This window comes from Lethenteron reissneri, chromosome 30 (assembly GCF_015708825.2).
Source record: "Lethenteron reissneri isolate LAM-NWPU_2019-01 chromosome 30, ASM1570882v1, whole genome shotgun sequence".
NCBI lineage: Eukaryota > Metazoa > Chordata > Hyperoartia > Petromyzontiformes > Petromyzontidae > Lethenteron > Lethenteron reissneri.
In genome coordinates, this window is record NC_083808.1 from 1,251,939 (window position 1) to 1,267,717 (window position 15,779).

The window sequence follows — 15,779 nt, forward strand, 5'->3', positions numbered from 1 at the left end:
TTTCAGCAGAGTTTCCAACTCCTTCTCAGAGTGAGCAGCAATTCATTACCAGGACATTGGTATTTTTAACCTGGTTGAACAATAAGGAGCCCATCCCTTGACCGTACCTGGATATCGATCTGTACTATGTGGTCTAAAATATGTGAAAGTGTATGGCGTCAGAGGACATCCCTGTCGCACCCCAAAGTGAATAGGCAATGGCTCTGACTCTAAGCCACGCAGCTTTATCCGGGCTTGCCATCCCTTAATGATTGTGAGCAGAGGGTCAGGGACTCCGATATCACAAAGAATAACCCAAAGCCCTGGCCAATCGATAGTATCATATGCCTTGGCCAGGTCAATATAGGTCTCGCTGAAATTCCCTGCACCTTTGCTGATGGACAGAGGATATGGGGTCTGTGCAGGTGTTCGTGGTGTCTCATGGCCAAACACCCCTTGGCAGATCCAGGTGACCAGAATCCCTACTCAGGGAGCCTCCACAAGCAAGCGGCAAGCATTGCGGCTGGTCACATGGGGAAGAGAGGCTGCCATTCCATTGGCAGGCGGTGGACTATTGCCGCCTGGACCTCGGCGATTTTACTTCCAGTCCCCACTCGGGACAGGATATCATCAAACAACAGATGGTGGCCAATCTGAATAAGTGAAGGAAGGAAGCTTGGGTGCGTGGTAGTGAGGTGTGGGAAGCCGTGAGTCCCAGAGTGCTGTGGGCTCACCTCCCCATCAACAGGAGGTGAGGAATTGTAGTGGTGCTGGCCTATGCCCCCACAGAAGGTGAGTGTCCGTGGAGGGACGCAGGCAAGGATGAGGAGTCAGATGCCTTCCATGATCTCCTGTTGCAAGTGTTGGCTAAAGTGGCACCTCGGGACAGGGTCATCTCATTAGGTTATTTTAATGCCAGAGCGGGTCATGACACTGGCATTTCCGTGGCCAGATCAGCACTCGCACACACTCGTACATAAACACACACATACAGATCCTCTCGATAGACTTTACAGGCTGTTGGAGCAAGTGCTGTTAGAGCGAGCACCTATGAAGGTCAGGGCGGTACACGAGGGGGTGGGTGGCCTGCGCCACGCCCGGCCGCCTTTGTCTCCCTAATGACGATGTTTAAACAACGCACCAGGTACTCGTTTGAGGCTGAGTCGACCTAGGGGAGGTCCAGAATCGGTTCAAATAATCATCACTGTTGTTGGCCGTGAGCGTGAATCGAACTCGGGACGCTAAGTTCGCAGCACAGCGCGCTAACCACTGCGCCACCGCTCCCCACTCTTGCACATACACAATCAAACACCCATTCCTAGGCACAACATTGACACACACACACCTTTACACATACACACATACTCGCACGCTCTCACTCATTACGCACACATGTCCATACTCTCTTTCTCACGGATACTTTTACATAGTCCCAAACACAATCTCTCACACACACATAATTTGACACACACCTACACACACGCTCACATACTCACCTAACCACACACTATACCTCTCTCACGTTGCACACATACACAGCAACAAAGACAAAGTTCCCACGTATAGCCTGTTACATACTGCTGGGGCAAGTGCTGTTAGAGTGGACCTATGAAGCCCGGAACGGCGCACGAGGGGGTGGGTGGCCAGCACCACGCCCGGCCGCCTTTGTCTCCCTGGTGGTGATGTTTACACACCCCACCGGGTACTCATTTGAGGCTGAGTCGACCTAGGGGGGGCCCAGGACCGCTCTACACACACGCACACAAATCGTCCACCACTGCCTGCGCTCGGCCCCCACCTTCACCACCCCACCTACAGATTGCCCCCCCCACCCCCTCGCCCACTGGCCCCTCCCCTCCCGCCCCGCGGCCTCCATCTGGCCGTCACGTTGCGTTAGAAGCCGCTCAGAGTTTAACTTCGCCCGAGCTGATTAATTAAAGCCAGACCTAGGCCGTCTCTTCAGCTTAATGCTATTTACTGCGGCATTACAAGCCCCCTCCCTCCCCCCTTCCTCCCTCCCACCCGGCCACAGGTCTCCCCATGCAGCCAGTGCGCGAGCAGTCCCGCTCGCCAGTGCCACCGCCAGTGCCGTGATCCTCCAGCCAGTGCTGTTGGTCGGCAACTCCAGGGGGCTTGCAGACAATCCTCGATCCCAGGGGTCGGCAACCTGCGGCTCCGGAGCCGCGTGCCGCTCTTCAAGGAGCCGCTTCGTGACTGTTCTTTAGTGAGGAACGCCCCCGTCGCGAATTCCCCACGCGGTGCATTGCGGCTCTGAGTTTTTTTTTTTTACCAAATTCGGACAAAAAAAAATTCCCTCGTTATGTCGGTTTCTGACCCCTGCTTTAGCCAGCCCTGTGAGTCAGCAAATCAAGGGGCCTTCCAGCCAATCCTCGTGTCCGTCTACTAGTCTCGTAAGCTCATCCATCGAGCCGCTGCACGCGAGCCGATTCCATCGCTCCGTCTCCGCCGAGGGTGTCCTCGCTCGCTCGCTCGCTCTCTCTCTGCCTCGGGCGCGTCCCCCTCCTTCTCGCTGCCGTTCCGTGATTAGTCTCGACCACGGGGCAGCGCGGAGACGCGGGAGTGGGGAACGCGTGGACCAAGGGAGCGAACAGCGAGTCAGGGGCTCAGCATTAGCGGCTGCTTGACGTGGGTTTGTGCCAGTAGCCCCCCATGGCCGAAGCTACGAGTTCCCCCCCCCCCCCCTTGACAACCACCACGAGATATCGCGTAAATATAAATGTGTCGTTAAACCCGCCACCACCCAACACAATCAATTATTACATTGTAAATGTTGTGGGTTTACTCTCCAACACACCGGTGTGCTGTACTAGTAACGAATCGACATGTTCTGTTTACGTGACAAACCTTGGCAGTATCAGGTGGTGGCGGGTTTAACGGCACATTTATATGTACGCGATTTAACCCAAACAAGTTCTATTGAGGATTATATTGGTCGCGACAGCCTACGTGTCAAACTGACCGTGAGATATGTTCTCAACAACAGTGTAAAAGAACAACAACGTGTGTCATTGCGTGATTTGGAAAGAGGAGCTGCGAGATATAACAGTCGAGGTGCGAGCCGTCCGAGACAAATCTAAATATTGGGGGCCCCACCTGACCAACTACCGCACCCCCTGAGCTGATAACGCCGTGACTTCGCCACTGGTTTGGGCAGGAGCCACTGCTCTAGGCAGTCCCAACAGCTGGCATCGGAAGGTTGCGAATTTAAATCCGGTTCGGAGGTTGACTCACCAACAGCGGTGTGTCCTGGCGACAGAGTCGTCCGCATCAATGGAACGTGGAATTTCCACCAATTCCTCCACAGTGCAGCGCACCAGGAGTTGAACACCAATGGCCCATTGCTCGTTGGACCTCGGAGATCCCTCTGGACTTCAGGAGTTTTGTTTAGGGGCCCTGCGAATGTGAAGCGTCACGCTAGACACCCGGGTGGCCAGGTTTGGTCGATCACGCGGACATTTGTGAAATTCCCCAACGACCCCCACTGGTGGCAAGGAAATAGCAGCAAAGAAAGTGTTACCCATTGTAGTGCTGTATTGCGGGCTTGCGGTGGTCAGTGTAAGGCAGTGCAGCGGTATCCTTCGTCGTACGATACGAATGATAATAATATGAACGATGTGAACTCGTGACGCGCCACGCAGTGCCCACTCGCTCTCCTAGAGAGAGAGAGGGGAGGGGGAATCAAGGATGCGAGGAGGAAGAACCACAGACGAGGAGCGGGGAGGCAGCAGCAGCAGCACCCACGCATGCGAGGTGCCGGCGCCAAACAATTTCCCCAGCTCTGCGGTCCTCTATGTATATCTGGGTGTTATCGGCCAATGAACGCGTATTTTCTCGTGGGAGTAAAACAGGAGCATGCGGAGAAAACCGGCACGTGCGAGGGGGGACAACTCGATCCCACACAACAGACGGAGTCCACGTTTTTGTCGCTGCACTGCCATCTCCGGCGAGCGAGGATACGGCTCCTCCTCGACGCCCACGGGGAAGGGAGTTTCACAAAATCTGTGTGTGATCCACCAACCCTCACTGCTGCCTCCACAGTGCTGGGTTACAGACAGCCACGTGGAGCATGGCCACCACCACGACTATGCTCCCCGCATTCACCAGCCGGCGTGGGCGAGTATGGTAAGAGACGACCCTCCCACGGACCCGCACCGAGTAGGGAGTCTCATTTGCAAGAGTGGCCTCGGCCATGAGTCTGCTGTCAGTAGGGGGGAGGATGATTGCATGCTGTGTGTGTGTGTGTAATTGCAACCGAGTGCATATGCGGATCTAGAACCTGAGGGTGTAAGTTACAGCAGCGAGGAGTGACGACCTAGAACTCAAAGACTGAATGTTCTAAAACTAAATGCGACCGTTCTAGAACCTTTTTTTCTACGTGAGGACTTTAACATCCAGGAGTGACCGTCGCAGAAACCAAGCATGACGGTTCTAGAACCCAGCAGTGGCAGTCTAGAACCCAGTGGTGAGAGTCTAGAACCCCAAGAGTTAATGCTCTAGAACTTAAGATAGAAGGTTCTATAACTGGCGCACTCATCCTCTCCCCGCCCCCCCACTCCGCATCCATTATGAATGAACTCTCCCCGAGGCAGCGTCTCCCTTGCGGGATCAGGTGATCGGCGTGAATGGAAGAGGGGCGAGGGGCAGCGAGAGGTGGAGGGGGGTGGAGGGGGAGGCAGTGGAGAGGGGAGACGCTCACTCGTGTAGACGCTCTCCGGTCGCGGTCCTCCCCTTCCTCATCAGTCTAATCATCGTCATGGTCATGATCGTCGTCGTCATCATCACCGTCGTCCTCGAAGCGTGATGATGTGAGGATGACGAGCGGAGCTCCGCCCCGCGTCACCTTCTACCGCGTGCCCCCCCAGGAGCTCCACCGGCGCGCCGACCTCGGCTCCGACACGGCCAAGACCAAGGCCCTGCAGACCGTGATCGAGATGAAGGCACGGCCCGCACCTGCACTCACGCACACCTGTACACACACCTGTACACACACACCTGTACACACACACACATACACACCTGTACACACACCTGTTCACACACATACACTTGTACACACACTCCTATACACACCTGTACACACACCTGTACACACACACCTATACACACCTTTACACACACACCTGTACACACATCTGTACACACACCTATACACCTGTACACACACCTGTACACACTCCTACACACACCTGTACACACACCTGCACACACACCTGTACACACACACCTGTACACACAAGGACACGCGTGCACACACCTGTACACAAACCTGTACACACACCTACACACACCTGCACACACACCTGGACAAACACCTTTACACACACCTGCACACACACCTGCACACACACCTGCACACACACCTGCACACACACCTTCGCATGCATCTCAGTACAATTTGTTCACACCGGTCCTGGGCCTCCTCTAGGTCGACTCAGCCTCCAATGGGTACCTGGTGCGACGTGTAAACATCATCACTGGGGAGACGTTGCCCACACCGTTTTGCACCATAGCGGATTTCACAGGTGCTCTCTAACAGCACTTGCCCCAACAGTCGGTTGAGGCTATACGGGGGATCTGTGTATGTTCTTGTACTCGCAGGACACGAAGATCGCGTCTCTGGAGAGGACGCTGCGCGACCTGGAGGATGAGATCCAGACGCTGCGCTCCAGCGGGGCCCTCTCGCTGGAGGAGCGGCAGGAGGAGCTCAAGCAGATGGAGGCCTACAAGAGCCACTCCAAGTTCATGAAGAGCAAGGTGAGCCGTGCACAGCCTGGTGAGCCGTCACTGCTCACCGCAGCGTGGTGAGCCGTCAATGCTTACCGCAGCCTCACACAGAGCGAAGTGAGCCGTGCAGCGATCCGCTTCTCAGACTCCCTGCATCCTGGCTACTGAAATGACAACCGGGCATCTGCTGGTGTGTGATGTGTGACGTGTGTGTGATGTGTGTGTGTGCTTGCGTGATGTGTCTGTGCGTGACGTGTGTGTGACGTGTGTGTGGTGTGTGTGTGTGATGTGTGTGTGGTGTGTGTGACGTGTGTGGTGTGTGTGTGATGTGTGTGTGATGTGTGTGTGGTGTGTATGTGGTGTGTGTGTGTGTGGTGTCTGTGTGATGTGTGTGTGATGCGTGTGTGACGTGTACGTGACGCGTGTGTGACGTGTGTGATGCGTGTGTGACGCGTGTGTGACGTGTGTGTGTGATGTGTGTGGTGTGTGTGTGGTGTGTGTGACGCATGTGACGTGTACATGACGCGTGTGTGACGTGTACGTGACGCGGGTGTGACGTGTGTGTGATGCGTGTGGTGTGTGTGACGCGTGTGTGACGCGTGTGTGACGCGTGTGTGACGTGTGTGTGACGCGTGTGTGACGCGTGTGTGACGTGTGTGTGTGGCGTGTGTGTGGCGTGTGTGACGCGTGTGTGACGTGTGTGTGATGCGTGTGTGACGCGTGTGTGACGTGTGTGTGGCGTGTGTGTGGCGTGTGTGACGTGTGTGTGACGCGTGTGTGACGCGTGTGTGACGTGTGTGTGGCGTGTGTGTGGCGTGTGTGACGTGTGTGTGACGCGTGTGTGACGCGTGTGTGACGCGTGTGTGACGCGTGTGTGACGTGTGTGTGACGTGTGTGTGACGCGTGTGTGACGCGTGTGTGACGCGTGTGTGACGTGACGTTCGACGCGTGCGTCCCGTGGCGTGTGGCGCGGCCCAGATCGACCAGCTGAAGGGCGAGCTGTCCCGCAAGGACACGGAGCAGCTGGGCCTGCAGACCAAGCTGGAGACGCTCACCAACCAGAACTCGGACAACAAGCAGCACATCGAGGTGCTCAAGGAATCCCTCGCCGCCAAGGAGCAGCGGGCCGCCATCCTGCAGGCCGAGGTGTGCAGGCGGTGCAACTGCGCAGAGGGGTTCAAGAATGTCGTCCCTTGTGACGGGGCCGGTAAAATGCTGCACCGCTGCGTCCCTACGCGAGCCTATGTGTCTGTGTGTGCGTCAATGGGCCTCCTTCCTCCCCTCCTGCTCCCTCTGCTCCCCCTACGCCTCCCGCCGCCCCTTCATCTCCCTTCCGCCTCTCCGCTCCCTCCGCATCCGCTGCTCTCCACTGCCGCCCATGCTCCTTCCTACTCCTCCGCTCCCCCCTCCGCTCCCCCCTCCGCTCCTTCTGGCTGCTCCCCCCTCCGCTCCTTCCGGCTGCTCCCCCTGGCTGCTCCCCCCTCTGCTCCCCCCTCTGCTTCCCCCACTGCTCTCCCCTCTGCTCCCCCCTCTGCTCCCCCCACTGCTCCCCCCACTGCTCCCCCCTCCGCTCCCCCCTCCGCTTCCCCCTCTGCTCCCCCCTCTGCTCCCCCCACTGCTCCCCCCACTGCTCCCCCCTCCGCTCCCCCCTCCGCTTCCCCCTCTGCTCCCCCCTCTGCTCCCCCGGCTGCTCCCCCCGGGCAGGTGGAGGCGCTGCGCGCGCGCCTGGAGGAGAAGGAGAGCATGGTGGCGCGCAAGGTGCAGCAGGTGCAGGAGCTGGCGGAGGAGAAGGGGTCGCTGGGAGGGGAGATCCGCGACTTCAAGGACATGATGGAGGTGAAGGAGCGCAAGATCAACGTCCTGCAGAAGAAGGTGAGCGCGCGTGCACTGTGTGTGTGTGCACGTGTGTGTGTGCACGTGTGTGCACTGTGTGTGTGTACGCGTGTGTGTACATGTGTGTGTACACGTGTGTGCACGTGTGTGCACGTGTGTGTGCACGTGCGTGCACGTGTGTTGGTGCACGTGTGTGTGTGTGTACACGTGTACACACACGTGTGTGTGTACACGTGTGTGTGTACACGTGTGTGTGTTGTGGGGAGCGGTAGTGCAGTGGTTAGTGTGCTGCGCTACGAAAAGTCCAGCGATCCGAGTGGCGAATTATCTTAACCAGTCCTGGGCCTCCCCTAAGTCGCCTCAGCCTCAAACGAGTCCCTTGTGCGGTGCGTGATGCGAGCTTCTAGTTTCCGTTCAGTTTCGCGACGTCACCTGCCATCTTCCTCTGCCTCACTCTGTCTCACGCTGTCTCTCTCTGTCTCCCCCTGTCTCCCTCTGTCTCTCTGTCTCTCTGTCTCCCGCTGTCTCCCGCTGTCTCTCTCTGTCTCCCCCTGTCTCTGTCTATCTCTGTCTCCCTCTGTCTCTCTCTGTCTCTCGCTGCCTCACTCTGTCTCACTCTGTCTCTCTCTGTCTCCCCCTGTCTCACTCTGTCTCCCCCTGTCTCTCTCTGTCCCACTCTGTCTCCCCCTGTCTCACTCTCCCCCTGTCTCACTCTGTCTCCCCCTGTCTCACTCTGTCTCCCCCTGTCTCACTCTCCCCCTGTCTCCCGCTGTCTCCCTCTGTCTCTCTGTGTCTCCCGCTGTCTCCCGCTGTCCCCCCCGCTCCGCAGATCGAGAACCTGCAGGAGCAGCTGCGTGACAAGGAGAAGCAGATGAGCAGCCTGCGCGAGCGCGTCAAGTCGCTGCAGGCCGACTCGAGCAACGCGGACACGGCGCTCGCCACGCTCGAGGAGGCGCTCTCAGACAAGGCGAACACCACCCCCACCGCCCCTCCCCTCCACCGTCACACCCCCTCCCATTGTTGTTGCTGTCATTGTTGTTGTTGCTGCCATTGTTGTTGTTGCTGTCATTGTTGTTGTTGTTGCTGTCATTGTTGTTGCTGCTATCATTGTTGTTGTTGCTGTCATTGTTGTTGTTGTTGCTGTCATTGTTGTTGCTGCTATCATTGTTGTTGTTGCTGTCATTGTTGTTGTTGTTGCTGTCATTGTTGTTGCGGTGGTGGTGCAGGGTGAGCTAACACGGCGATCCGAGCTCCATGTCCACTCGCACCCAACATTAGCTACACGGGTCCTGGACCTCGCCTCGGTGTGCGTGTTGTGTACATTGTGTTGTGTGTACACTGTGTGTGTGTACATTGTGTGTGTACATTGTGTTGTGTGTACATTGTGTGTGTGTGTACATTGTGTTGCGTGTTGTGTACATTGTGTGTGTGTGTACACTGTGTGTGTGTACACTGTGTGTGTATATATTGTGTGTGTACATTGTGTGTGTATATTGTGTGTGTGTATATTGTGTGTGTGTGTGTACACTGTGTGTGTGTACACTGTGTGTGTACACTGTGTGTGTGTGTAGATTGTGTGTGTGTACATTGTGTGTGTACACTGTGTGTGTGTACATTGTGTGTGTGTACATTGTGTGTGTATACATTGTGTGTGTACACTGTGTGTGTACATTGTGTGTGTACATTGTGTATGTGTACATTGTGTATGTGTACATTGTGTGTGTGTATTGTGTGTGTGTACATTGTGTATGTGTAAATTGTGTGTGTACACTGTGTGTGTGTACATTGTGTGTGTGTGCATTGTGTGTGTGTGTCGTGTTTGCGTTGCAGGAGCGCGTCATTGACCGCATGAAGCAGCAGCGCGAGCAGGAGGACCGCGACAAGCACGAGGAGGCGGAGGCTCACAGGCGCGAGAGCAAGGAGCTCAAGGAGCGCGCCAACACCCTGCTGGCAGAGCTCGCCGACAAGGAGGTGACAACCACCACCACCAGCAGCATCATCATACTCAGCAGCAGCATCACAACCATCGTTATCATCAGCAGCAGCAGCAGCAGCTTCACAACCATCGTCACCATCAGCAGCATCACCATCATCATACTCAGCAGCAGCAGCAGCAGCATCACCAGCAGCAGCATCATCATACTCAGCAGCAGCACAACCATCGTCATCATCAGCAGCATCACCATCATCATACTCAGCAGCATCACCATCAGCAACATCACCATCATCATACTCAGCAGCAGCAGTAGAATCACAACCATCGTCATCATCAGCAACATCACCATCATCATATTCAGCAGCAGCAGCAGCATCACCATCATCATATTCAGCAGCAGCAGCATTATCATCATAACCGTGCCGCCCCTTGTCCCCGCGTGCCCAAGCACAGTCACGACGGCGATTCTAGAGGTCGCCCCCCCCCCCACTCCTCCACCCCCACTGCCCCCCACTGCCCCCCACGCCCACAGTGGTGGGGGGGGGGGGTGACATCTGCCGCATGGAATCTCGTGATGGGGAACCCGATACCTCTGTAGGTACCGATACCTCTGTGGGTACCGAGACCTCTGTAGGTACCGAGACCTCTGTGGGTACCGAGGCCTCTGTAGGTACCGAGACCTCTGTAGGTACCGAGACCTCTGTAGGTACCGAGACCTCTGTGGGTACCGAGACCTCTGTGGGTACCGAGACCTCTGTGGGTACCGTGACCTCTGTGGGTACCGTGACCTCTGTAGGTACCGAGACCTCTGTAGGTACCGAGACCTCTGTAGGTACCGAGACCTCTGTAGGTACCGAGACCTCTGTGGGTACCGAGACCTCTGTAGGTACCGAGACCTCTGTAGGTACCGTGACCTCTGTAGGTACCGAGACCTCTGTAGGTACCGAGACCTCTGTGGGTACCGAGACCTCTGTAGGTACCGAGACCTCTGTAGGTACCGTGACCTCTGTAGGTACCGAGACCTCTGTAGGTACCGAGACCTCTGTAGGTACCGAGACCTCTGTAGGTACCGATACCTCTGTAGGTACCGAGACCTCTGTAGGTACCGAGACCTCTGTAGGTACCGAGACCTCTGTAGGTACCGAGGCCTCTGTAGGTACCGAGACCTCTGTAGGTACCGAGGCCTCTGTGGGTACCGAGACCTCTGTGGGTACCGAGACCTCTGTGGGTACCGAGACCTCTGTAGGTACCGAGACCTCTGTAGGTACCGAGACCTCTGTGGGTACCGAGACCTCTGTAGGTACCGAGACCTCTGTTGGTACCGAGACCTCTGTAGATACCGAGACCTCTGTAGGTACCGAGGCCTCTGTGGGTACCGAGACCTCTGTGGGTACCGAGACCTCTGTAGGTACCGAGGCCTCTGTGGGTACCGAGACCTCTGTAGGTACCGTGACCTCTGTAGGTACCGAGACTTCTGTAGGTACCGAGGCCTCTGTGGGTACCGAGACCTCTGTGGGTACCGTGACCTCTGTGGGTACCGAGGCCTCTGTGGGTACCGAGACTTCTGTAGGTACCGAGGCCTCTGTGGGTACCGAGACCTCTGTAGGTACCGAGACCTCTGTGAGTACCGAGGCCTCTGTGGGTACCGAGACTTCTGTAGGTACCGAGACCTCTGTGGGTACCGAGACCTCTGTAGGTACCGAGACCTCTGTGGGTACCGAGGCCTCTGTGGGTACCGAGGCCTCTGTGGGTACCAGCGGTGTCGTCACCTGCCTGAGGGGCGGGGCCGCGAGCGGTGGGGGGGGGGTGAAGGGGGTGCTGGGGTGGCGGGGGGTCGGGTGCACTTGCTTCGTGGTCGTACATGGCCACGGCCAGGGTAACGGCGAGTTTTGTTATCATGCTGGACCCACCGTCAATGAGGGGAGAAGGGGATGGATCGATGTGGAGGAACGAGGGGAGGGGCTCATCCCCCTCCCCCCCACCTTGAGCAGGAGGGGGATCAGGGAGTCGTTGTTTGTGTTGACCACACGGGGGGTCAGGCAGTCGTTGTTTGTGTTCGAGAGAGAGTTGCTGGTCAGGTTCAACTCCAAGCCGGGACTCTCTCGCCTGGAGGTGGGTGGGTGCGGAGTGGTTGTTGTGTGGGTCAAGGTGGTTGTTGTGTGGGTCACGGTGGTTGTGGTAGGGGTCATGGTGTTTGTGGTAGGGGTCATGGTGGTTGTGGTAGGGGTCATGGTGGTTGTGGTTGTGGCTGGGTGTTGAAAGTGACCGGAACACTCCCCGAGACTTACGAAGGGAGACGTTACCCCAAACCTAATCCGAGCAGCAACATGAGCCCGGTTCTAACGCGAACCCACAACACTAACCCCGAACTCTACCCCTGACCCAATCCCGACACTTCACCCCAACTCAACCCCCTCAACATGAGCCCGGACCCAAACACAAACCCCTACCCCGGACCTAAACCCAATCCCAAACAGCCTAACCCCAAACAATATCCCCAACACTGATCATACATCCCGACAGTACCCCAACGGTAACCCCCACCCCTAACCTGGACCCCGTCACCCTTACCCCGCCCCTTGACCCCTCAAGCCCCGACCTGACCCCTAACCATACTCCTCTCCCCTCACCTACCCCTCCCTCACCACTCACCCCCCCCCCCCCGACCTCGCCCCCATACTCACCCCGTCACCCCTCCCCACCCCTCCCTCACCACTCACCCCCCCCGACCTCGCCCCCATACTCACCCCGTCACCCCTCCCCACCCCTCCCTCACCACTCACCCCCCCGACCTCGCCCCCATACTCACCCCGTCACCCCTCCCCCCCCCCCCGGCCACAGTGCGCCCTGCAGGAGCTGAAGCAGTACTCGGCGGCGCTCGCCTCCGTGGGGATGAAGAAGGAGGCGCGCCTCAAGGCCCTCGAGGCCGGCCTCGAGGGCCGCCGGGAAGACCTGAGCCGCGTGGAGGCGGCGCTCAAGAAGGTGCCCCGCCCCCCGCGACCCCCCCCCCCTCTTGTAACCCCGCCCCCCGTGACCCCCCCCCTTCATCCACCCACACCCCCCTGACCCCCTCCCCACCCGCCCCGCCCCTCCTTGGCCCCCATCAACCCCCGTGACCCCCCTTCTTACAACCCCACCTCCGTGACTTCCCCATCCACCCACACCCCCGTGACCCCCTTCATCCACGAGCCCCGCCCCTCCGTCCCCCGGGACCCCTCCCCGGAACACCCACGAGTTCGTGATGATGTTTGTGATGGTGTTTGTGATGGTGTTTGTGATGGTGTTTGTGATGGTGGATGTGATGGTGTTTGTGATGGTATGTGATGGTGTATGTGATGGTGTATGTGATGGTGTTTGTGATGGTGTTTGTGATGGTGTTTGTGATGGTGGATGTGATGGTGTTTGTGATGGTATGTGATGGTGTATGTGATGGTGGATGTGATGGTGGATGTGATGGTGGATGTGATGGTGTTTGTGATGGTGTTTGTGATGGTGGATGTGATGGTATGTGATGGTGTATGTGATGGTGGATGTGATGGTGTTTGTGATGGTATGTGATGGTGTATGTGATGGTATGTGATGGTGTATGTGATGGTATGATGATGTATGTGATGGTGTGTGATGGTGTTTGTGATGGTATGTGATGGTGTATGTGATGGTGTATGTTCGTAGGGGGATGTGTGGGGTGTGTGTGATGGTCTGAATATTATCTGAACCGATCCTGGACCTCCCTTAGGTTGACTCAGCCTCAAATGAGTACCTGGTGCGGTGTGTAAATATCAGTAGGTGCTCGCTAACAGCACTTGCCTCAAACGCCTGTTAAGGATATACAGGGAACCTTTGTCTTTGTGTGATGCCGCGTGCGTGGTCCTGCGTGTGTGATGTTGTGTGTGATGTGATTGTACGTGTATTATGCAGCGTGTGTGATGTTGTGTGTAATGGCTCGTGCGTGATCCTGCGTGTGTGATGCCGCGTGTGTGATGTCGTGTGTGATGTCGTGTGTGATGTTGTGTGTGATGTGATGCCGCGTGTGTGATGCCGCGTGTGTGATGTCGTGTGTGATGTCGTGTGCGATGGTGTATGTGATGTTGTGTGTGATGTGATGCCGCGTGTGTGATGCCGCGTGTGTGATGGTGTATGTGATGTTGTGTGTGATGTTGTGTGTGATGTGATGTGATGCCGCGTGTGTGATGGTGTATGTGATGTTGTATGTGATGTGTGTGATGTGATGCCGCGTGTGTGATGGTGTATGTGATGTTGTATGTGATGTTGTGTGTGATGTGAGGCCGCGTGTGTGATGCCGCGTGTGTGATGGTGTATGTGATGTTGTGTGTGATGTGATGCCGCGTGTGTGATGCCGCGTGTGTGATGCCGCGTGTGATGGTGTATGTGATGTTGTGTGTGATGTGATGCCGCGTGTGTGATGCCGCGTGTGTGATGCCGCGTGTGCGATGGTGTATGTGATGTTGCGTGTGATGTGATGCCGCGTGTGTGATGCCGCGTGTGTGATGGTGTATGTGATGTTGTGTGTGATGTGATGCCGCGTGTGTGATGCCGTGTGTGATGGTGTATGTGATGTTGTGTGTGATGTGATGCCGCGTGTGTGATGCCACGTGCCCGATCCAATCGGACACCCTGCGACGGTTCGCGGCTGGATGCGTCTCCCACTCACGACGGTGACGACGGCGACGGTGAAGTGATGGAGGTGGGGGGGGCGGAGGTGGGGGCCCGGAGGGGTATTTTTGTGCTCCTTAGGCCCCCCGAACGATCTCCACCGAGCCCAGCTCGTGGCTCGGGGCGCTGCGTTTGAACTCGACGTGAAACGGGGGACGCGACCCGGCCTCACCCCGGCGGTAATTGGGGGGGGGGCGGTGGGGGGGGTCCACCATGTGCGAGTGATTTCTCCGCAGCAGCCGCCGCCGCCGCGCGGTTCGCGAATATTTTTCACCATTACCGGGACCCTCGCCTCCCTAATGAAGGCAGCCGCTCTGTGTGGTTCAAGTTGTTTGGTTCATGCCGCTCCACGGCTGTTTGTGAAAACTGGCGTCATCACAGCCCCCACCGCACACCCCCCACGCCCCCTCCCTCTCACCCCTCCCTCCAGCAGACGGACAGCACGGGGGGGGGGGGGTTGCTAAATCATAACTGCGGCCTTAGAAGAGAGGAATTTATTTTTCTAATATCACCAAACCCAGGAGAATGATGAACGCCTTCTTCTCGGGCACGGCCACCTGCCTCCCGTGATTCACGGGCTGCCCACGTGGACAGACTTCAAACGCGGTGCCCGAGGGTGCCGGGGGAGGGTGAAGGGGCACAGGTGCGTGCCAGGCGACCCACGTGGGGGGTAACGGGGGGGGGGGTGAGGGGGGGGGCAGTGAGATGTAAGGACGGAGGACGAAGAGGAGCAAGTCTCAGCAAGTATAGCGGTGTTATTGTTGTTGTTATTATCGTCATCATGGTCGCTTTGTAACCGTGGATGAAAGCGTTGGGCCCAACGTGGCAGTGTCCCGTTTCATCCCCGCACCCCGCCTCGACCTCGCGACGCAGCGACCCAGCCCGGCCCCTGCACGCGAGCCGATTCCATCGCTCCATCTCCCGCCACGCGACCTCCTCCTCCTCCCCCTCCCCAGCGAGTTCCTCCATCGCTTGGCTGCGACTGTCGTCATTAGTTTTGACGAGCGGCCAGTCAAATCGCTCTTCCGTGTCGCCTGCGTTCGATCCCTGATCCACGCGCTCGCCTCTCTGTCTCGCGCGCCCGTCCTGGTCTGTTCAGTGGAGTGTCACTGGGGCCCGGGCAGCAGCCACGGTGTCCTGGTAGTCAAGACCGCGGCCAGGTGAACGGAAGAACGCGTTGGAGAGGACGCGGCCTAGGAGCATTCGACTCACGCACTCCGTGTGCCGTGAAGAAGGGCCATTGCCCGAAAGGCCGCTCGTCCAGGCCCACTGTGTCGCTGGCGAATGTCGCCATCACAAAGAGAATGCGTTTAAGCCTTCAAGCTCAGTGTCTCCGACTCGGCCATTATACCCCCCCTACCCACTCACCCATTATACCCCCTCTCCTCCCACCACCGCCGCCGCCCCGACAAAGCCACCGAGCCACATCCCAAGGCCTCTCCTCGCTCCCCGTGGGGCCCCCCGCCTCGTCACGCGCACAGGACGCGGTCCCCTCTGATGCGAGATCCTGGAGGGAGGGAGAGGGGGGGGGGCAGGGATGGAGGCAATTAGCCCCCCCCCCCCAATCCTCTGTGGCTCCACGCTTTGGCAATTAGCGCTGGCCTGCTCGTTA

General features: G+C 57.5%; 1 protein-coding gene across 1 annotated transcript in view; it reads left to right on the forward strand.

Moving 5' to 3' along the window:
* Positions 1–15,779, forward strand: part of LOC133349356 (ELKS/Rab6-interacting/CAST family member 1-like) — an 85,103-nt gene that overhangs the window by 14,258 nt on the left and 55,066 nt on the right. Inside the window, exons 6-13 of the mRNA XM_061562713.1 lie at positions 4,039–4,122; positions 4,863–4,937; positions 5,599–5,754; positions 6,703–6,870; positions 7,429–7,596; positions 8,387–8,524; positions 9,388–9,528; positions 12,335–12,475. Of these exons, the coding sequence (XP_061418697.1) occupies positions 4,039–4,122; positions 4,863–4,937; positions 5,599–5,754; positions 6,703–6,870; positions 7,429–7,596; positions 8,387–8,524; positions 9,388–9,528; positions 12,335–12,475 (1,071 nt within the window). The remainder of the gene's footprint in view (positions 1–4,038; positions 4,123–4,862; positions 4,938–5,598; positions 5,755–6,702; positions 6,871–7,428; positions 7,597–8,386; positions 8,525–9,387; positions 9,529–12,334; positions 12,476–15,779) is intronic.